Raw genomic sequence first — 20,994 nt, 5'->3', positions numbered from 1 at the left:
GTCAGTTTGCAGGAGCTATTTTTAACACTATAGCGCCTGCAAAACTCCCCAGTGTGAAAGAGGTCTAACTGTTCTCAATCTCACAGAACAGCCCTAATCCCACTTACTGGCCAGATCACCAAGTGAAATAAAGGAAAACAACCTCCAAGTCCGCCCATATCACATAAAAGCATGGTAAGCTGCAATATATTGGTTAACACTTCCACCTAATAGCATTAAGGTCGTCAGTTCAAATCCCAAACATGACATTACCTGCCTGGAGTTTGCACGTTTTCCCAGTGCCTGCGTGGGTTTTTGACGGGTACACCGGTTTCCTCCCACTCTCCAAAGACATGTTGGTAGGTTAATTGGTTCCTGTCTAAATTGTCCCCATTATCTGTATGTATGAATGTGAATTGGGGACCTTAGATTGTAAGCTCGTTAAGGGGTTAAGGGCAGGGACTGATGTGAATGCACAATATATATGTAAAACGCTTTTTCTTTTGGGAAAAAGGTTTTACATAAAAAAAGAAAAGCTGATCATTGTAAGCATCCTGTCAGTAGTAAATGGTTTGTCTCAACCCTCTAACTTCTACATCTGCAGAACAGCTTGTTCTGTTGAAAAACATACTTGCTGGTCACCAGGTGAAAATAAAGGAAAGAAAGCCAAAAAAGAAAAACAATTCAGCCATCACATCTAGGAATCAGTGCAATATAATAAATGTTTTCTTGTAACTATGAGACTACAATATGAATGAAAGTATATCCAATATTTTGTAATCATATAAATCAGTAACCTATACTGATAAAAAACCTCCAAAGCCTGGTGCTCACCATTGCATGTGGTCTTCTCTATGCTTAAAATGTTTTATATTTACCTAATGTGCTTCTATGATGTAGAAAATCTTATGAAAAATGATTTAATCTATGAAAGCCATGTGCTGTATAAAAATAAAATAATGGTTGTAGGATTGCAAGCTCTTAGGTACATTCAGCCTAGTGTGTGAAGAAATATAGTTTGTATTGTATAATACTGCGCATTAATTGTGAAACAGCTTTCTTTTAACTCTTAAATATTTATTCATGATTGCTACTAAAACATTTTAAACCGTTTACCGTATATACTCGAGTATAAGCCGAGATTTTCAGCCCCTTTTTTGAGGCTGAAAGTGCCCCCCTCGGCTTATACTCGAGTCACCGCCGTCTGTCTACCCGATCAGCGTGTCGAGCAGACAGACGGCGGCCATTCCACAATTCAAAAGCCGCGCCTCCCTGTCTGTGATAGGCGGAACACTCAATTTCCCAGGAGTCAGTGGTCTGCCTATCACGGACATCCGCTCATCCTCGTACTACGAACGAGGATGAGAGGATGTCCGTGATAGGCGGAACACTGACTGCTGGGAAATTGAGTGTTCCGCCCATCACAGACGGAGGCGCGGCTTTTGAACAGTGGAATGGCCGCCGTCTGTCACAGACAAGAAGAGGTGCGGCGATCCTGGCATGTTTTTACATGCAGATCGACACAGGCTGCAGAAGGACAAAGGCACAGGACACAGGTAGGATGGACACACAGGGATGGACGGACACACAGGGATGGACGGACACACAGGGATGGATGGACACACAGGGATGGACAGGCATGTCTCACCCTTGGCTTATACACAAGTCAATAAGTTTTCCCATTTTGTTTGTGGTAAATTAGGGGCCTCGGCTTATATTCGGATCGACCTATACTCGAGTATATACGGTATATTTAATTGTTAAAATACCTAAAACCAAATGATTCTATATAGCATTGCTCTGTGTACACAAACTAATAGTCCTTTCTTCCTTATTAGGTCCTATTATTATTGCACAGGTAGGAGATGTTATCAAAGTTACATTTAAGAACAATGCAAGTCATCCATACAGTATCCAGGCCCATGGAGTGAGCTGCACAAAGGACATGGAAGGGGCTGCCTACAAAACTGGGAAAGATTCTGAAGGTGACCACGGAATTACAAATCTGAATATGTTATTGCTAATATTCTCTGAACATCTATATACAAACGACTGAGTGAAAAATACACTCGATTCTTCTATACTGAAGGATTAAAATAGGTCAAGTTCTTATTTTCCTGAATTTAGTAGGATGTGAAAGGCCACCTATAAGAATATAGTAAATATTGGATGTTTAGGTGGATGGTGGGAACATTGTATTCTTATCCCGTGATTAAGCTTTTATTACAATTGGAATATTTCATTTTAAGACTTCTTATAGTGCCTGGGCATCTATATGGTTTATCTGCTAAAGGCAATGCAAGGAAGACAGATTAGATAAAAAAAACATAACAGCACATGACACAAAACCCAACCCTATCCTAAAATAAAAAATCAAAGTCTCACATTTACCAAATCAAATGCAACATCGCGTTTATTATAACTCCACCAGATTCAAATACAATGGCTTGCTGCTATGTGGAGCAATGTTTTCACCCAAAAGTCACGCAACTTTCACCAAAGATTTTCACTTTTTCATTGATTCAATTAGAATAATGTGTGAAAGTTATGGGGTTAGTTATGAGGATTTTGGGAGAAAATAAATTGATAAACAAACCCTGTGGTATAAAGCTATTTATTTTGGATAATATTTATATCCAGTGGCCATTTTAGTGGCTCATGAGAGATGCAATATGTTCAAAATGTACACATCTGACTGTGATTATTTCATGCTCTGTTTAGTACCTGTATTTTGTATGGTGACTGGCAGCAAAGCATTGTTCCACTTTGATGAGCACTTTTTCATAACCTTACCTCTTTATAGCAAACATGTACAAAACTGGCATGCCAAGTGGAAAAAGTGAGGGCTTAGATACCATGGGCTTTGGGATTTAAGTAGTACCGGAAGAAGGACATAACACCTTAGTTACCAATATCAGAAATGTTGGTGGTGAAGACTAACCCAATGGGTTGGGAGGGTGTGTGTGATAGGGTTAAGAAATATTTTTTGTTTGGACTGGGGTTTAAAGTCAAAATCCATTAAAATCCATTGTACAGTATATACAGTATTGTAGTTATAAAGGGGTTTTATGGCAGACTCTGAGCATTACTGGAAAATTAACAGGCAAGATTGGAAACAACCATACCATTGGAAGAGGAAGCACAAGTAAATGTTACTGAGATTAATGCTGGCCATACATGTTCAATTTTCTTGAATAAGATTTATCAAAAACCATATAATAGGTCAAAACTAAACAGCTTTCAATTGTATCCAATTGGGCAGGCCCTTGCACTAAATAGTTTAAGGTAAATCTAAAGGAAAATTGTTCAGGAAGATTGAAAATGTCTGGCCAGCCAGACATTTTGAAATGTGAGGTTTATGAACTCCATCAGATTAGTTCGATTTTAATGATTTCACATTGTAATTGGTACCAGCTTACATCCATTATGGCCCAGCTAGACCACCTGTGTTAACTTATATATGAGCTATTTTTTTTTCTTCTTCTTTAGAAAATGGTGCATCTGGGGATCAAAGTGGGCACTCTCACGTGGCTCCAGGAGACACAATAACATACAGATGGGAAGTTCCTGACAGCGTGGGATCTACAACTCATGACCTAAACTGCTTACCATGGCTTTATTATTCATCTGTGGATGTAGTCAGAGACACCAATTCTGGTCTTGTCGGCCCGTTGTTAGTCTGTAAGAGCTTAATCAATAATCAACAGGTATATTTTGTGTTGTACATGAACTAAACTGTTGTTGTAGTATTTTGCGATTTGATCATAACTTGATCAACTTATGATGAAAGGGATGATATTGCAAGAGGAACTTCATAATGATAGAAAAAAAAAGATCAATTGTATCAGCTGTTGGTGGAACAAAAGGGTCAGATTGACTATAGGCACAGTAGGCTTGTGGCTATGGCCAGCAAAGACAGTAAGTCAGCGATTCAATTAATAGTAAGTGGACAGACATATTTTCCCATTATAAATAAATACACATATCTCATACAAGTTAGTATACGCATTTGGGTTGATTTACTTAAGAGTGCAAAATCTGGTTCAGCTCTGCATAGAAACCAATCAGCTTTTAACGTCAAGCTTTGACATAAAACCTGGACATGGGGGTTGATTTACTAAAACTTTTTAGTAAACTTTTTTCGATAAAGTTTATTTGAACAAGCTAAAGTTAAAAGCTGATTGGCTAACATGCACAGCTGCACCAGATGTTGCACTCTCCAATTTCAGTAAATCAACCCCACTGAGTGGTTCCTATGCAGAGTTGCTCCAGATTTTGCACTTCTCAGTTTTAGTAAATCAACCCTATTGCCACAATGCTGTAAGCCAGTAAAACAACCTAGGTAGCCCAAGTGTTGCTTTGTATGGCAAACCTTGTATGCCTATGTGGCACTAACCCCCGAAGGAGCTGCTGATTTTATTGGGCTTACCATTACCTTTTTCACCTCGATTTGCGTGTCTAGGGGTTCCCGTGGTAGATTGGCTAGAAACTTTAGAGACTGATGACAGATCCGCTTAAAAGGGATTTTTATTTGCAAAAGCGTAGTTAACGAACAGTCTCTCAGTATAGGATCAGAGGGTTAGGAGAAAAGTCCAGGTACTCTTAGTGTCAAAGTCAATAATAAATAACTTGCTTACTTTGACTAAATCCAGAGAATAGCCATTCACAGTTGGATAGTCCCTCTCTCACAAGGCCTAGCAGCCAACAGGGTGCTTAAATCAGGAATAAGTCTCTGCCACAGACTTTGTTGTAGAACATGAACAAGGAAGCTTGAATACCTGTAGAACATTTGTGTGGTACCAGTATCTTTCAGCCGGTTCGGTGATACCTCAGGAAATTGGATTCACCTAGGTCCCTCAGCCTCATCAGGCTCTTGCTAAGAAGCCCACCCGTGCGTGGCCTTCTTTTGAAGAGTCCTTCCCTGGATAACTATGAAGTTGCTGGGCCTCTCCACAACCGGAGCCGGCACCGGACCACCTCTGAATCCTTTACTTCGTTTCCTTGCCTGGGGATAGCCAGCCCCGAGACATAAAGTCGGGTGGATCCTCACCCCAGGCCATAGCCTTCCTGGGGGCTGGTCAGGAGGACCAGGACCATGGAGTCAGAACATACTTCTGGACCAGAAACCCAAACCACGTGACATCCGCATCTTAAGTACCCTCTTCCAGAAAGCACAGCAAGAGTGACACTCCCACTGGGCTGGCTCCGAGAGAAAGTAACCTTAAAGCACCCAACCAGACTGTGTTTCCATGCCTGCCAGAAGAGACAGCGCCCCTTATGGCCAGGCTGAACACCCTATAGTCCAGTCAGACTGATGCCGAGTTCAAAAGTTAGAATAATTATACCCAAATCAAACTGCAGTTCAGGTGTAACATTAAATTTCAAAAACATAGCGCGTGCTCTTCAGGAGCCGGTGCTACACCTACAAGATCCAGGGATGGAAATTAGACTTAGGCCAGATTAACAATGCTTTAAATCTAAAGCTTCGAAGTGAAAAGGCTGCAGTTTACCCAGTAAACATTAGAATCTACACAAAGTCAGACAGATCCCACCTTAAAGTGGAAGTAAACTCCCCTATCGTTTTCAGCCAAGGAAGCTGCCTTCTTTGCCTCTGTTTAATCTTCAACTGCTATGATGCTGCACATGTGATTCGTTATGACAACAGCCATTGGATGGTTTGATAGTTTGGCTGAGAGCACAGCCAATGTGCAGTTAGCATTCCCGGCATGCCTTTTTTTTTTTTAACTGTTTAAATCGATGGGTTTACTTCCACTTTAATTCCTAGTTAGAGGATGTCCAGTATCATCTAGACATTTCCTCCCCAGCCTCACTGTCCTTGGCCCACTCATCTTCATTCATTGAATTTCAGTTCTTTCAAACATGGAGCTCAGCATCACATTACCAGCACATTATCAGCATTACCTAGGACAATCTACATGCAAATGCTGTCTAACTAGGAACACCTACCCCTCCAGGCTGACACCCACCCATTAAGGCATTTTATATTTGCATAACATCTCCCAAGAGCCAGCCCACAGAGTTGAGGGCTCCTAAGGGGAGTACTGAGACAGGGCACTGTAATGTTTTCAGGACTGACCATGATCTGACTGCATTGCAAAGAGAAGCACACAGACCCAGTGATGACATCATTGAGCCCAAAATAATGCAATGAAAATAGAAAGATTTTTTATTTTTTTTGGAAAATGTCATTAGCATGTTGATAAAAAGGGGATAAAGAAATCAGGGAAGGCCAGATTAAACTTTAAGCTAATGTGTTAAAAACAAATGTGCATTTTTGCAATATAAGGTGAATTTTTTGCATGTCCTAAAGGTTGGAATATACCCTGTATTGCCAGAAGTGTTGGGACACCTGCCTTTACACACACATGAACTTTAATGGAATCCCAGTCTTAGCCCTTGTACACATGGTCGAACATTCTGACAACAAAATCCGTCGGATTTGTCTGACGGATTTTGTCTGAAACTGGTGTTGCATACACACAGTCGGACAAAGTTGTCGGAAAATCCGATCATTCGTAACGTGATGACGTTATTTCATTACGACGGGACTACATTCAGGCTAGTAGCCAATAGCTTTGGTCTAGGAATTTGATCGGAGCATGCGTGGCACTTTGTCTGATCGTAATTCTCTACAAACGATAGGATAAAGTCCGATCGGACCATGTTGTCGGAAAATTTTATAGCCCTGCTCTAAAACTTTGTCAATCGGATATTCCGACGGAAACAGTCTAATGGAGCCCACACACGGTCGGATTATCCGACAACACGGTCCAATCGGACATTTTTGTGTACAAGGGCTTAGTCTGTAGGGTTCAATATTGAGTTGGTCCACCCTTTGCAGCTATAACAGCTTCCACTGTTCTTGGAACGCTGTCCACAAGGTTTAAAAATGTGTCTTTGGGAATGTTTGACCATTCTTCCAGAAGTGCATTTGGGATGCCATTAAAGTTCATGTGCATGTAAAGGCAGGCATCACAAAACTTTTGACAATTTAGTGTATTTTTATATCAGGTTGGCCATAGATGGGCTGGTTCTTTACTGACAATGACAACCAGGGGTAGATTTAGAGCTGGAGCTGTACACTTTAACATTCTGTGTAGAACACCGGCACCACAACATCTTTCTGTGAGACTTGTTGGTAAAAGGATGTGGCCATTTTATCATGTAGTTTAATGTTCGGCAATGCAGTTAGATGGAGCAAGCATCCAGGTGCACAAAATAGAACTATTGTATGAAAACTGCCATCTTGTGATATCCCTAGAATAACCAGTTGAGCACAAGTTAAGACTTAAAGCAATTTCTGTTTACAAAAGAGGCAACTGGAGATAGCCTAAATTGTCTAACTTGCTTGCAATTGTTAATCTGTGTTACCTTAGTCTCACAAGTGAAATCCTGCTTTTTGCAGAGAGGTGTAGCTCACAATTACTTCATGATGCCTGCTGTATTTGATGAGAATAAGAGCTTGTACTTGAAGGACAACATTGGCCTATTTACAGGGAAACCACAGTCTGTGGACACAGATAATGAGGATTTCCAGGAATCTAATATGATGCACTGTAAGTGTTGTATTGTGACCTATAGCCCTAAGTAATTCCCATAATTTAGAAAACTTCTGCTGCTTCTAGTGCATGTTTTTTTTTTTTTTTTTTTTTTTATTGAAACAGCCAGATAAGGTAGAATGTTAGTATGAAAACGCGATCATTAAATCTTATGAAAGCTTCAAAGCAGCGCTAAACTAAAAAAAAAAAAAAAAATAAGAATCCCCCCCCCCCCTACAAGGTAAAGGCATAATGTGCTAGTGTGCATCACATACTAGCACATTATGAAAGACTTAACCTTGAAACAAAGCATTCCAGCAGTGCACTGTCACTTCCATCTTCACACAGTCATCACCAGGTACTGCTCACTGGAATATCTCCTAAATGGTGCAATCATTTTACCTACAGGTAAGCTTTGTTATAAGCTTATCTGTAGGTAAAAATCAAATGCAAAAGTTAATTACCACTTTATCAGTTACTGCAATTTTAAAAGTCATGTTTAATATTTGTAGATCTGCATCTTTCATTAAAATAGTACTGTCATAAAGGTCCTTGTTAAGGCACTTCTTGTTATGGGGTTGACACTTGACAGCTTTCCATTGAAACTACACATGGCCATTTCAAAAAACATTACACAGGCATGGTACTTTGTTATTATCAAGTAACCCACCTGAGAAATATCACGCAGCATCGCTGGTGTAAATGTAGACAGGGATTACCTGCAAACATTTTCCAATGGGGACACTTTTTCCATTGACACCTGAATAAAATGACCCTTACTTTGGAGATATTTTTTCTCAATTCCTCTTCTGCCTGCAGGACAGGGAGTACAGGAAGATTTCCCCAAAGGGGCACAGACTATCAGTGCTCATCAGTGCAGCCTCATTAGGGCACATCAGTAGAGGGGAAAAATTACTTATTTGCAAAATTTTATAACAGAAACTAAAAATACGTTTTTTTTTTAAACTTATTAGTCCTTTTTCGTTTGCTTAGCAAAAAATAAAACACACAGCTCTGATTAAATAACCACAAAAGAGAGCTCTATTAGTGTGAAAAAAGTGACAGACATTCAATTTGGGTACAGTGTTGCATGGTCACACAATTGTCATTCAAAGTGCGACAGCGCTGAAGGAGGAAAATTGGCTTGGTCAGGAAGGGGGTGAAAGTTTCCAGTATGGAAGTGGTTAATGGTGGCAGCACCAAGCAGCAGCCCCCTGTGGTTACTATACAGATGAGCAGACTCTCAATACTGAACCTGGAAGACTGCTGCTACCACTGTCCAATACTACAAATAGATTTACTAGATGGTGACGTTTCAATTGACAAGTATATTACCCATATAATGGACCCAAGATTTGGTCTTGTTGAGGAATAACGAGAGCCAAATTCATCCTGCTCTGGGAATTGAGGATTCTAGTAGTACATGGTGTTATTAGAGAAGAATTGTGTGGATCGTCTATGGCAGTGGTCATCAACCCTGTCCTCAGGAATCACTAACAGGCCAGGTTTGCAACATAACTGAAATACATCACAGGTGATATCATTTGCTGTTCAGTGATTGCAGTATTCTAGTCTGCATCTCCCCAATGTAATACATAAAACCTGGCCTGTTAGTGGGCCCTGAGGACAGGGTTGATGACCACTGGTCTATGGCATAAGGCATATGCATAATTATTTGAATTATGAGTCAATCCTTGGATGGAATCTTCTGTCCCTTGAATGACATCCCTTCCATTAATTGATCCAATCGTGTGTAGCAATATTGTCTCAGATAAAATAAATATTAGGACTGTTACAATATTAGTTAGTTCTTTTTTATATACCATCTAATGTGAAATCTGGGCTTGTGGTTTTTGTCCGCACATGAGAGCTGGTCTGAGTTTACTTACAGTACATGAGAAAACCACAATACACCACACAATTTCATTTGTATTTTGCTTTATCGGAGATTAGATTTTTTTTTTTAAAAATGCACCTCTTTTTTTGCATCATGGAAATTGTATTTCTGGATTATCTTGGTATATGGGAGAGATTGAAATGAAGGCAATTTTGGAGTTGGAGTCTCAACCTGGTTTTTATTATTTCTTTTGGTGTTATAATAAAATCAAACCCAAACTTCTGCTTTAAAATACCTTCCATCTGTTTTTTGTTCTTCCACTACAAGGAAACTATAATGTTTTCTATATTTAATGCACAATCTTTGTTCTACCAACTGAACCAGAAATATGTGGGGCCATGACACAGGACTCAGGCAGCATTATGGATTTCCCAAAGATACCAACAGCAGAAGCAGTTTTCTGTTTCCTCTGAGATGCTCTGCTTACCCTGTTTCCCCTAAAATAAGACCTAGTTTGATTGTCGGTGTTGGCTGCAATAAAAGCCCTACCCCCCCAAATAAGCCCTAGTTAAAGTCTTTGTAGGTCTTCTTTTCAGGGTAGGGCTTATTTTTGAGAAAACAGAGTAGGGCTTATTTGGGTGGTAGGGCTTATATTGCAGCCAACACCGACAATCACGCTAGGTCTTATTTTAGGGGAAACAGGGTAATAAATGTACAGTACAGAAGTGTAATTTTATTGTGCATTCCTAACGGTTTTCTGTTATTTTGTATACATTATTCAGCTATCAATGGGTACATGTATGGAAATCAGCCCGGCCTGGATATGTGTGCAGGAGATTCCGTACACTGGCACATGCTTGGACTTGGTACAGAAGTTGATATACACGGAATCCACTTTACAGGAAACACTGTTAAAGTGCGTGACACCATACGGGATGTTGCAAGTTTATTTCCACACATCTCATATTCGGTAGTAATGAATCCAGACAATAAAGGTAAGTTACAGAAAACTGTTCTAAAATAGTAATAATTAAATTTTTAAAGGAAAGCTGACATGAGAAAAAATATATTCCACCATTCCTGAGCTTTCCATCTGAAATGCTAGTTACCTGACTGTCATGCTGACCCTGTGGTCAGTTTTAATATCTTGAGTAACTGCAATGGGTCAAGTATGCCGATAAAGACTTTGCCTTTTCTCTTTTCTCAGTTGTTATGGTAGTATTGCATTTGGGAATGTGTTAAAATATTGGAAATTCAGGCTTCCTTTACACTGCTGCATCACACTAATGCCAATAATGGACAGTTACTATTGTGGGTCATGCACCTGCACTGCAGCGCACTACAGCACACATGCCATGCAGTGGTGGGCTGTGTTAGACAAAAAAAATGTCGGGTGTGGTTTTCCTTTAAGGTGCCTCAAAATTAATTAGCTGACTGAAAACATTTCTAATGTACAGAAAAGGCCTATTTCTCTCAAATATTGTTCACAAATCTGACCCCTTTCACGCCGATGGCGTTTTGCATGCGCTATAGCGTTAGAAATAGCGCCTGCAATCCGCTCTCAAACTGCTGCACCATTGTCTCCAGTGTGAAAGCCCGAGGGCTTTCAGACCAGAGCGGTGCGCTGGCAGGACGTCAGGAAAAGTCCTGCCAGCAGCTTCTTTGGAGCGGTGTGTTTACCGCTCCTCCACCGCTGCTCCCCATTGAAATCAATGGGGCAGCACTGCAGTACGCTATTGCGGCCTATTGCGGGCGGTTTTAATCCTTTCTCAGCCGAAATGCGATGCAAAGCCGATGATAAAACGCTGCTAAAAATAGCAGCGTTTTACCGCCGACGCTATGGGCATAGCAGTGTGAAAGGGGTCTAAATCTGTGTTAGTGAGCACTTCTCATTTCCCGAGATAATCCCTCCACCTCACAAATGTGGCATATCAAGATGCTGATTAGACAGCATGATTATTACACAGGTGTGCTGGCCAAAGAACTGGCCGCAATAAAAGGCCACTTTAAAATGTGCAGTTTTAATGTATTGGGGGGGGGGGGGGGGTCCGAAAACTAGTCAGTATCTGGTGTGACCACCATTTGGCTCACGCAGTGCAGCACATCTTCTTCTCATAGAGTTGATCAGGTTGTTGATTGTGGCCTGTGGAATGTTGGTCCGTTCCTCTTCAATCGCTGTGCGAAGTTACTGGATATTGGCAGGAGCTGAAATACGCTTTCGTATACACCAATCCAGAGCATCCCAAACATGCTCAATGGGTGACATGTCCGATGAGTATGCTGGCCATGCAAGAACTGGGATGTTTTCAGCTTCCAGGAATTTTATACAGATTCTTGCAACATGGGGCCGCATGAAGTAATGTTCGTGGATGAATGGCACAAAAATGGGCCTCAGGATCTCGTCACTGTATCTCTGTGCATTCAAAATGCCATCAATAAAATGCACCTGTGTTCGCTGTCCATAACATACACCTGCCTATACCATAACCCCGTTGCCACCATGGGCCACTCGATCCACAACGTTGACATCAAGCAACTCACCCACAGGATGCCACATACGCTGTCTGCCATCTGCCCTGTACAGTGAAAACTGGGATTCATCTGTGAAGATAACACCTCTCCAAAGTGCCTCTCCAAAACTTTACTGTTTAGTTTTTCTTTAATTCATGAAAGTGTATTTTTTCTAAAAACTTGCATTTGAAAGACCTCTGCACAAATAAATACAGTGGGACATAAAATATTGCAACGATCAATATTTTATTCTCTAGATTCTCTGCTATATAATGTTTGGGGGTTCTAAGTAATTTTCTATCAAAAAATACAGATTTTAATTTGTAAGCAACAAATGTCAGAAATAGGCTTAGGCATGAAAAGGATAATCTCCCACATGCATACACACACACAAGTTCACATACACATACAGTACACACACACACACACACACACCCACACACACAGCCGTGTTGCCAAATGCAGACAGAAACTGCACTTGCATTGCAGGGTGAATGGTTTGTTTGCACTGCTGCCTGTAGGGGGAGGCGTAGAGATCTAGACTCAAGAAGACGCCTCCCCCTTCCACTGGTCTGCTTGATCCCCTGATTTAGCTCCCAGTTTACAAATGTAGAATTTGGAGTTTTGCTGGTCTATTTATACAGGGCTGAGACTGGCGGAGCCAGCACACCCAGATGCCGCTGCACCCCTAACCACCTCAGGAAGCATCACTGAAAATGTCTGCTCTGGACTTCAAACATTTCTTTGTTCATAAATTATATTGAGACTGATGGGATAAATAGTTTGCAGAACAAAGATAAGATTGTTTGTCCTTTTTGTTAAGCTCATAGGAAGTTAAAAGAAACATTTCATATTGGGCAAGATCAATGGCCATTTTCAGTACTTGCTGAAAATAATCTTAGCCTGGAAAAATGTAGCATTTGGTAATTCTTTAATTTAGTACATCTTAAAGTTGTACTAAAGGTTTAAGGCTTTTTACCTTAATGCTTTCTCTGTATTAAGGTAAAAAACCTTTTGTGCCACATGATGTCTCCAAGCTCACCACCCACCCTGTTATACTTACCTGAGCCTGATTTCGATCCAACCCCCATGCCCAAGAGCAGCAGCTCTATCCACTCTCACGCCTTTGGCTCCCACTGCTGTCAATCAAATCTTGTATTGAGGGGCTGGGCAGCATTGTCTTTGTCTATGGCTTGGGATCGAGCCTGCACGAGTGCACTCACCCAAGTGGTGGAGCCAGGAGCGACGGCGGGGACCCCAGAAGAGGAGGATTGGGGCTGCTCTGTGCAAAACCATTGCACAGGGCAGGTAATGCCGTGTACACATGGCTGGACTTTTCGACTGCAAAGGTCCAACGGAACAAATCCATTGGACAATTTGACTGTGTGTGGGCTTCATCGGATCTTTGCTGTCGAAAAAATCAGACGGACTTTAGATTTAGAGCATGTTTCAAATCTTTCCGATGGACTCGAGTCCAGTCGAAAAATCAGTTCGCCTGTATGCTAGTCCAACGGACGAAAACTGACGCTAGGGCAGCTATTGGCTACTGGCTATGAACTTCCGCATTCTAGTCTGGTCGTACATCATCACGGTCGAATCCGTCATACTTTAGTGTAATGAAAAATACTAATGCGGTCCACCTACCTAATGGCTATATAACTAAAGATATTAACATATACAAAGGAAGCAGCCAGCACGAAAATGGTGATCTCAACACCAAAAGTAAATGAAGAAAAAATAGATAAATGAATGCGGCGCTACCTAAAAAATATATAGATTAAATAAAGTGCAATATCCAAATAAAGCTAAAGTGCAAAAGTGATTCTGTCCCACTACAGTGAAACACTGTGACACAATAAAAGATGAATAGGATGCATCTACTGTGCAATGAAATATAGTTCTGTATACATAATCAAAAATTGCATACATGAAATAAATATAAAATATAAAATATGAAGTGAAAAAATATGCCAATCAAGTGACAATGTGCAAAAAATACAATATTAAAAAGTGATTGTCCAAAAAACCATGCATAAAATGTTGATTATAAAACAAAGTCCATGCAAAAATATTGAAGTGATTTCCAATAGGTGACAATCCACTGCAAACTTCAGTGCCTAATTCGTGCACCACCTATTTCCCCCAGCCTCTCACCTCCAATAAATGGCAAAAGAGCGCTGTATGTAATCAGATGTTGCTGAATCCTTATCCATCCAGCCTCAATATTCTACCGCTGTATGTGTACCGCTGTATACCGCTGTATATGTACAATTATTTTTCTCCCAATTTCTCCAAAAGTATCCAGTTAGCATTGATGGTATACATGGAATGGAAGAAAACAAGGGGGGGCTCTCATGTGTAGTATCAAATAAAGACTTTAATAAAAGATATCCACACTTACATATAAGTATACGACAGCAAACACTCAGCAGACGCGAACTTCCGGTCTCGGCCGTGACCGGAAGTGGTATGTGCGACACCTAACTCCTTCCCTGATGCGTTGCGTCACACCTCGTGACTTTTTCAAAGGGTAACAGGAAGTAGGTGTCTTCGGAGTTTATATGCGGTGAGCGCCGTCGTCATAGCAACCATAGACGGCGGCGCCTCCGCACACATATAAAATTCATATTCGCATTACAATACAATACTTAGATATGTGCCTGCATATAACAACTACAGGTATCCTATTATTTTAGCAAATGGTCTAATAAGCAAATACAAATATATTTAAATTACCATTAAAAATAAGCCGTAATATATACTGGCATAGGGGGAGAGCGACATCTAGTGGTTAGACTTAAAAATTGCTCTTCAAATATTAAAACCATAAAATATATATAAAAAATGGAAAAATATTGAAGAAATACATATGAAATAAATATTAAAAATCTTATATATATACAAGATTATAGGGTTGAACACATATCTTCTAACCCCCTCTAAATATAGTGCCAACACCTATGTTAGAATTTCATGTTTCTCCAAGGCATTACTAACATTAATATTATATCAGTAACATCCAAATAAATTAATAGATAAAATATATAAAAAAATTATTATAATAAAATTATTAATCACCATAAATGCCAATGATTAGAACTATGCAGTACCAATAAAAATATATATACTAATATGGATCACAAGTGAAAAATATATATATTTATATTAAAATCAATAGAGAAAACTAAATATAATCAAATGCTCAAAAAATATTTATAAAATAACTAAACTAAAAATTAGAGATGAAGCAATTAAGATCGAACTCTACATTATGTCCTAATGGTGTAAGAGTACGGAGTTCATGTATCCACCGAGATTCAGCCTGACTACTTTGTTTTATAATCAACATTTTATGCATGGTTTTTTGGACAATCACTTTTTAATATTGTATTTTTTGCACATTGTCACTTGATTGGCATATTTTTTCACTTCATATTTTATATTTTATATTTATTTCATGTATGCAATTTTTGATTATGTATACAGAACTATATTTCATTGCACAGTAGATGCATCCTATTCATCTTTTATTGTGTCACAGTGTTTCACTGTAGTGGGACAGAATCACTTTTGCACTTTAGCTTTATTTGGATATTGCACTTTATTTAATCTATATATTTTTTAGGTAGCGCCGCATTCATTTATCTATTTTTTCGTCATACTTTAGTGTGATTGTGTGTAGACAAGTCCGATTCGACGGAAGTCCATTGAAAGTCCGTCAAAAGTCAGTCGAAAAAGTCTGACGGAATTCAGTCCGTCGAAAATCCGGTTGGGTGTACACGGCATTAGTGTAACATGTTATTTTTTTTAAAAAAAGGAAGGTTTACAATCAGTTTATTACCAAGTAACTCACGTGTTAACACAGGTGTATTTAAACAATGCATAGTATGAAAGGGGCATAATGAATGTGCCAAGTTTTCACATGCCTACTGACTAGCAACAAGCTAACAACATTTTTCAGTCTTGTGCAGTACAAAAATTTACAGTTTAACTAATGCATGTTGAAATATGGTAATGACAATGCCTAGACAACTCAAGGAAAATCTATTTTATCAAGTGTCAAAAATGTTCGTAAACAGTAACAAAGCATCTTTTCACATAAATAGCATTTTATGAGTCATTACACTATGTACATTACATCTTTTGATCTTGGCATTTTTACTGAAATTAGCTATCCTAAAATTTACAGTTTAGCAGAATGCATTGTTTTCTCTTTCCTCCTCGCAGGTGTCTTCAATGTAGAATGTATGACCACAGACCATTACACTGGAGGAATGAGACAGCACTACACGGTAAAGTCATGTGCTCAAGAGAGGGTTTGGTTTGGGCAACATCGGATAAGGAAATATTACATTGCAGCTGAGGAAATAGAATGGGACTATGCTCCAAGCCGGACCTGGGAATATGAGTGGCTTTCACACCACCCAGAGAGGTAATAATGTAGATTCTACCTCTGAACCACTGATATCTCACATTGCAGTCAAGTCTCCGAATTTAAAAGCAGAGATCACCTTTAAGAAAAAAAAATACACATTTATTTTCACAGAAAAAAATGTACTACACATATTTATTTTCACAGAAAAAAAATGTACGTTTATTATTATTTTTTCCACTCGAGCCTGCAGAGCTTGCTCTCTCGCCCCCCCCCCCCTCTTTTTCTGCAGCCTGCCAGGTTGCGTGCTCGGATAAGGGTCTGGTATGGATTTTTGGGGACCCCCACTCCATTTTATTTTAAATTTTGGCACGGGGTTCCCCTTAATATCCATACCAGACCTGAAGGGCCTGGTATGGAATATAGGGGGACTCCCATGCATTTTTTTTTTATTTTGGTTCGGGGGTTTCACTGTGGGGAAATCCCCATGCTGTTTTTATCAATTAACTTTTATGTGTATTGCGGACCGACAATTCATTGTAGCTGGAAGTCTTTTTAAATTCTTTTTTTTCCTTTAGAAATGTAATTTTGCTATCAGACAGTTGTAAACACGGGAAACATGTGCCCCTTTACAGGCATACTATAGACACCCCCCAGGTACGAAATTTAACGGAATATTACACTTTTATTGTTTCACTTTAAGCATTATTAAAATCACTGCTCCCGAAAAAACTGCAGTTTTTAAAACTTTTTTTTGCATTGATACATGTCCCCTGGGGCAGGACCGAGGTCCCCAAACACTTTTTTATGAAAATACAATGCATATAAGCCTTTAAAATTAGCACTTTTGATTTCTCCCATAGACTTTTAAAGGGTGTTCTGCGGCTTTTGAATTTGCCGCAAACACCCAAAATTGTTTGGTGAAATGGAGAACAGCCAATGTTCGAGTTGAACATGAGTTTGACTCCAACATAAAGCTCGTCCCTGCTCCTGAGTCCCCTCGCTCTACTATAGGGAGAGATAACAGGCTGTGAGTGGGACCAAGGTACCATGTGATCGGAGCTCACGTACAGCTCCGGTTCCCAGCCAGACAGGAGAGGAGAGAGCTGCTTCTGCTCCTCCTCCTCCCGCCCTCTCCTCCTGTGTCTGCCCCGCCCACTCTCCTGGGCAGTGTTCTCTGTTCTGCCTCAGAGAAGGGGATTTGTGGGTGGGAAGATTCATGATGAAGCCCAGCAAACAGAAAGAGAAAAGTGGAGTCTAATCCATCCATCCATCCATCCCTCCTGCCTCCCAGTGAGTACACTGATGTAGGGGATGCCCTTCCTTCCCTTCTTCCTCCACCCCCCTCACTTTCTATCTTTCTTTCTTTACATTCTTTTTCTTTCTCTTTCTTTCCTACCATTTCTTCTTTCCATTCTTTATTTTTTTCTTTCTCTCCTTCCATCCTTTCTTTCTTTCCTTTCATCTCTCCTTTCTTTCCATTCTTTTTCTTTCTTTCCCTTTCTTTCCTTCAATCTTTCCTTTGTTTCTTTCTCTCTTTCCTTCCATCCTTTCTTTCTTTTCATCTCTTCTTTCTTTCTTTCTCTTTCCATTCTTTCTTTCTTTACTTCCATCTTTCCTTTTATTTATTTTTATTTCTTTGCTTTCATCTTTCTCTTTCCTTACTTCTTTCTCCATCCCCCTCTCAATCTTTCTTTCTTTCTTTCCTTCCATCTTTATTTATTTTTTCTTTCTTTCCATCTTTCTCCTTCCTTACTTATTTCTCCACCCCCCTCTCTTTCTCTTTCTTTCTTTCTTTCACCCCTTACACACAAATGCGGACCGTATGTTCGTATTTCATCCATCTGTCTGTCCATTTGCGGATGAAATACGGACATAAATGCATCCCTATGGGATAGCGGGTGACACCCGATATTGTCCGTCTCCGCTATGGTCTGATTCTGCAGACGGAGGAAAATCCTATTTTTTCTATCCGTCTGCAGAGCGGATTGGATGAACACGGACAGACGGTCCGTGTTCATCCGATCCCTCATAGAGGAGAGCGAAGATCTGACAGGGCAGACAGGGATAGGGACCGCCTTGTCATCCGCCAGCTCAGCGGGGATAAACTGAGCGATCCCCGCTGAGCAAGTGGATCATCACGGGGCGGATCATTACGTCCCGTGTGAAAGGGGCCTTTCTCTTTCTTTCTTTCTTTCTTTCTTTCCTTCTTTCTTTCTCCACCCATCCATCTTTATTTCTCTCTTTCTGTGACAGCCTGCCAGAATAGGTAGGATCTGTGAGAGCAGCTTCCCTGTGCAGCTCTGCTTGAAGAGAATATATCTTTATTATTCCTTACTGCCCCTATACTGTCTCCTCCTGCCCCCTGTACTGTGCCCACTTACCTACCCCTTGTACTGTCCACTCCCCTATACTGTACCCTCCTAATACAGTTTATTTTCATCCCTTGAATTTTTTTCCCATTATGGGAGTGAGCGGGGCCTCGTGTCTTAGTTTTGCCTAAGGCCTCACAAAGTCTAGAGCTGCCTCTTTGATTCTGTATGCAGAGGTATTTCCCACCTATCAGAACTTGTCTCTGTTCCCTAGTTATTTAGTGTACTATCTAGAGAGTGTATTTGTCATAACATCATATTTTTTTGTTCTCCCAAAGCCCTGGTGATGTATTTTTAAATAAAAGTGAAACATCTATTGGTTCAAAATATAAGAAAGCTGTATATCGGGAATATACAGATAACACCTTTGCAACACGTAAAGAAAGGACAGAAAATGAAGATCCTTTTGGAATTCTAGGTAACAAAACAAAACCTTTTCAGGCATATTTTTCCTTGATATTAAAGCAATTCTTAAACATTTCGTATTCCTGATACGTGTCTGTTGTGACATGTACTTGTATAATAAGTTACACTGTTCTTTTTGTATTGCTTCCTTTGTGTGAAATCATTGGTGTTCCTGCAAGTCCCTCTTTCCCGCTTTCCTATTAAAAGCTGACCAAAACTGACCATAAGCAGGACATCACACCATGGTCAGTTCTCTATGTATGCTGGGAACTTAGCCTACTTAACTTAACTCCTTATAAAAAAAAGGGAAAAAAGGTATTTATAAATTTATTTTTTTGAAAATATACACAAATGTTTTACCTTCCATTTCTATTTCAAACTGAGTGGGTTGTTTTACAAGGTGATCGTTTACAATCACTTTAAGTCTGATCACCCATCACTGATTTTAAAACACACACACACACACACACACATTAAAAAAAAAATATTTTTCCCAATTCTTTTACTATTTCCAATAAAAATAAAATAAAAAATGTAGCCAAGTCCCGGGCCTCTCCAGGCCCCTAATGGTGACCTCCAGAGTTAGGGACAGCTGAAATACTTCTGTGTAGAGTGGGTCACAAGACATGGTGGGGTGCAATGCAAGGTAGATTAATGGGCACCAGACACTTCTTTAATGCAAAGAGATTTATTGTCTCTTAAACAGAACTGTGGGAGAGAGGATTAGGGCCAGGACACCCTTTAGTAGTTGCAATGTTAATTGGCAGACTCAGAGATTTCTATAGGTAGACAGCCATGCAGGGAAAGTCATCCAGCAAGACACCACATCAACATGAGTAGGATCACTGTCTCCTATGGCAACACTCTTGTAACAGTTTCTAACACAAATTGTGACAAACTCCTTTACTTCCTCTACAATCTCCTCTTGTAGATCTTCACTCAACTGAGCTCCCAGTCTCTCTCACTAGACTTGCTGATCCACTGCTAATAGATCCCCTGAGCTGTTCCACTCAAGTATCAGCCCCATGTCCCTGCTGGGTCCCTAGCTTGGCACTTACAGATACTCCTCAAGCATCAGCCCCCTGGCCAGTCCCTGGCTTGACACACAATACTGCTCTGCAAATGTCACCTCTACTGGCTGGGTCTCTGGCTTGGCACATGCTGAAGTTTCCCAATTCTTCACGGTCCCCGGTTGGTGAGAACACTGCTCTGGTACTTGCTTCAGCTACTCACAGTGTTCCCTGGTAACAAGGTGGATGGCACCTTAGTGGCGACAGCCTTGCCTCTACCTCCGACCAAGACAGGTTCTCCAACCGGCAGAACTGTCACTTCTAGTTGGACTGCAAGCCGCAGTCCCAACCCTACGCTGCTCTCTTGCTTCTGGATAGGCCCTCAGACAGCCTAGCAGCCAGATGTCCCTGGAAAAGGCCTAGCAGCCAGGGGCAGCACAACACATGGTCACCCAGACAGCCATCTAGGTGGCACAGAAACCCAATCACCTGATTCCACCCGAATAAATAGGCTCTCCCAGCAGGCCAAGGGATCCAAGAAAATCTCTGCCCATTGGCTGAGACATCCCATTCATTCTTAATCTGTCCTTACAATGCCCTTGTCTTATCTAATGTCACCAGGTACCCGGCCACCTGACGACAGAAGAGAGAAGTGCAGCAATTCCAGAATTCAAGTAAAATCAATTGACCTCCTAACAATTGGCCGAGGCAACTACCACCTGGCAACTAAATTTAACAGCATCCCTGCCTAAACATCAGGATGCTACACATTTGTAGCAAAAATTGCAACCAAATTATATCCCAATCTGTCCTGAAAAAAACATATAATATATTAGGGTAGACTGCAAAATATAATGTGCAAAACTAAGACATTGCCGAAATGAAAAAAAAATGCTTTGGTACTACTTTATAAGTGGTTAAATATTATTTAATTATCATTATTTGTTTT

The 20,994-nt window shown here is 40.3% G+C and overlaps 1 protein-coding gene across 1 annotated transcript in view; it reads left to right on the top strand.

Annotated features, from left to right (window-relative positions):
* CP (ceruloplasmin) overlaps positions 1 to 20,994 on the top strand; it is a 59,050-nt gene that overhangs the window by 18,833 nt on the left and 19,223 nt on the right. Inside the window, exons 8-13 of the mRNA XM_077488265.1 lie at positions 1,818 to 1,964; positions 3,469 to 3,686; positions 7,406 to 7,556; positions 10,158 to 10,370; positions 16,114 to 16,318; positions 18,909 to 19,048. Of these exons, the coding sequence (XP_077344391.1) occupies positions 1,818 to 1,964; positions 3,469 to 3,686; positions 7,406 to 7,556; positions 10,158 to 10,370; positions 16,114 to 16,318; positions 18,909 to 19,048 (1,074 nt within the window). The remainder of the gene's footprint in view (positions 1 to 1,817; positions 1,965 to 3,468; positions 3,687 to 7,405; positions 7,557 to 10,157; positions 10,371 to 16,113; positions 16,319 to 18,908; positions 19,049 to 20,994) is intronic.

The sequence above is a fragment of the Lithobates pipiens genome, unplaced genomic scaffold, assembly GCF_037356315.1.
Source record: "Lithobates pipiens isolate NorthernLeopardFrog02 unplaced genomic scaffold, aLitPip1_a1.2 Scaffold_18, whole genome shotgun sequence".
In the NCBI taxonomy this organism is placed as follows: Eukaryota; Metazoa; Chordata; class Amphibia; order Anura; family Ranidae; genus Lithobates; species Lithobates pipiens.
Note: the sequence above shows the minus strand (reverse complement) of the source record. Positions and strands in the feature narration are given on the sequence as shown.